General features: G+C 56.1%; 1 protein-coding gene across 1 annotated transcript in view; it reads right to left on the minus strand.

The window, feature by feature from the left end:
* The window catches only part of MLYCD (malonyl-CoA decarboxylase), a 9,764-nt gene extending 9,361 nt beyond the window's left edge, over positions 1-403 (minus strand). Inside the window, exon 1 of the mRNA XM_029926144.1 lies at positions 3-403. Coding sequence (XP_029782004.1) covers positions 3-403 — 401 coding nt within the window. The remainder of the gene's footprint in view (positions 1-2) is intronic.
* Between the last annotated feature and the right edge of the window lie 1,598 nt (positions 404-2,001).

Consider the following 2,001-nt stretch of genomic DNA (forward strand, 5'->3'; position numbering starts at 1 on the left):
GCCGCAGCGGGAAGAGACGCCGCGCTGTCAGCGCTGGACTGAAGCCCCGCATGCCGCCGCGCTGCAGCTGCCCTGGGGACTCCGGCGCCGCCGGGCTTCCGGCTTCCGGCTTCCGGCTCGCGCCCTCCCCATTGGCCGACGCCGGGGGCGGGGCGGGACAGTGGCCAATCGGAGGGGAGGGAGGGAGGCGGGGCGGAGCGCGGCCCGGAGCCAAGTGCGACCAAAGGTCCCGGCGGGGCGGAGACGCGGGCGTGCACTTGTCCCGTCGCCGCCCAAAGTCACCGTCTCTGCCGCTGTCCTCTTGCTCCTCTGCGGACGCGCCTCCCCGGCCCTGCAGCCGAGCTCTGCTACGTGCAGGTGCATCACCTGAGGAACGCGCTACACTCGCGGATTCCCGGTCCATCACGTCTGGGGCGGAGCCAAGGACCCCGCGTGGTAATTCACTGGCGGGGCAGCCTTGGTCTTAGCTCCTGCCCAGGCGCCCTCTGTTCGTTGCCAGGGTATGACTATACCAGTGACTCCCAGGGCTGCAGCCCTCTGTCCTGAGCTCGGGACCCAGGTTTCCAGCTGCCTGCTGCCTGCCTATTCATGGATGCGGCATATGGGGCTTTCCTAACCTTCTACTGCCCCAAACCTGGCCCTCCTTCCTAAGTCCTAGTTCACTCATCTATTCAACAGAGACTTTGTGAACTGCTTGCTACGTGCCGGGTCCTGTACTAGACACGGGGATAACAGAATGATCCAGACAGACCCGAAGGTGCCTCGTGGGGTTTACAGTCTAATGGAGAGGACATAACTACAAATTGGAATAAGTGATATGAAGGAACCGAGCAGGATGGAGTGATGTGACTCCAGGGCTGGGGTGGGCTTCCCACTGTGAACAGGGTGACCAGGGAAAGTCTCTGAGGAGGCAACATTTAAGCTGCGACCAGAAGCTAGTTATGGTTTGAAGGGCAGGAGGGAGCTGACCTATCCATTGTTCCAAGTTCAAAAGCACAGTTTTATAACCTCTGCCCTGCCCTTCACCCCAACATGGAAGTTTTGCTGATTTCTACTTGAAAAGGACTCCTGGGTTCATTCCTCATGTCTGGCCCCCGGTGCCTAGAGCCCAGGTCACTTTCACTGGGGCCACTGCAGTAACCTCTTTGCTTACAGACTCAGTTCTCCAGTCCATTTTCTGCATCAGCTGCTGCGTGAACTTTCTAAATTATCCACCTAACCCTGTCATTCACTTGTTCACAAACCAAATGCTTTAGCATAACAGGCAGAGCCCTCACCAACAGCCCCTGCTTTCCTCTCTAGCTACATCTTTCATGCTTCTCAGCTCATTTCTATTACTCTGTGGCCTGGTGGCCCCCAGACTTGTGGATTTTGGAACCCATTCTTAAAGCACAAGACAGGGTGGGAAATGCAGCTGTCGGTGGCCTTGGTGGTGTCCGTGGTGGTGGAATCGCACTCAGTCTGCAAACCTCCAGACACACATCTATTTCTGTCTCTCCTGACGTGAGTGAGAGCTCCACCATGCCTAGGGAGGGTCTGGCAGGAGTTCGCAGAGACTGATGCCATGTTAAGCAGCGTCCAGAAGAAAATCCAGCCAAGAGCTCACTGTGCTCTTTAAAAAAGAGAAGCCTCCTCTAGGTACAGAGGATGAAGGACAGCATCAAAGAGCCTGCTGAGATCAGAGGGTGGGTAGTGGGTTCTGGGGAAGGGGCTTTCTTGTTTGGGGATATACAGGGTACCCTGTGAGCTGTGGGTAGCAGAGAGTGGACCCCTTTCTTTCTTAGTCACACAGAGGTAACTGGTGTCCCATTCAAGGCCCTTGGATGTCCCTGACATGTCTTTGAGGAGAGAGGTGTGTGCAGGCACTGGCTATGCCCTGTACCCGGCTCTACACACTCATAACAACACTTTACTGAGCACTTGCTAAATGTCCTCTGCTCTTCTAGCACTTACATACATTATCTCATTTAATCCTTGCAATAACCCTGCCTAACCTCAGAC

Source organism: Suricata suricatta, chromosome 16 (assembly GCF_006229205.1).
Source record: "Suricata suricatta isolate VVHF042 chromosome 16, meerkat_22Aug2017_6uvM2_HiC, whole genome shotgun sequence".
NCBI classification, from domain to species: domain Eukaryota; kingdom Metazoa; phylum Chordata; class Mammalia; order Carnivora; family Herpestidae; genus Suricata; species Suricata suricatta.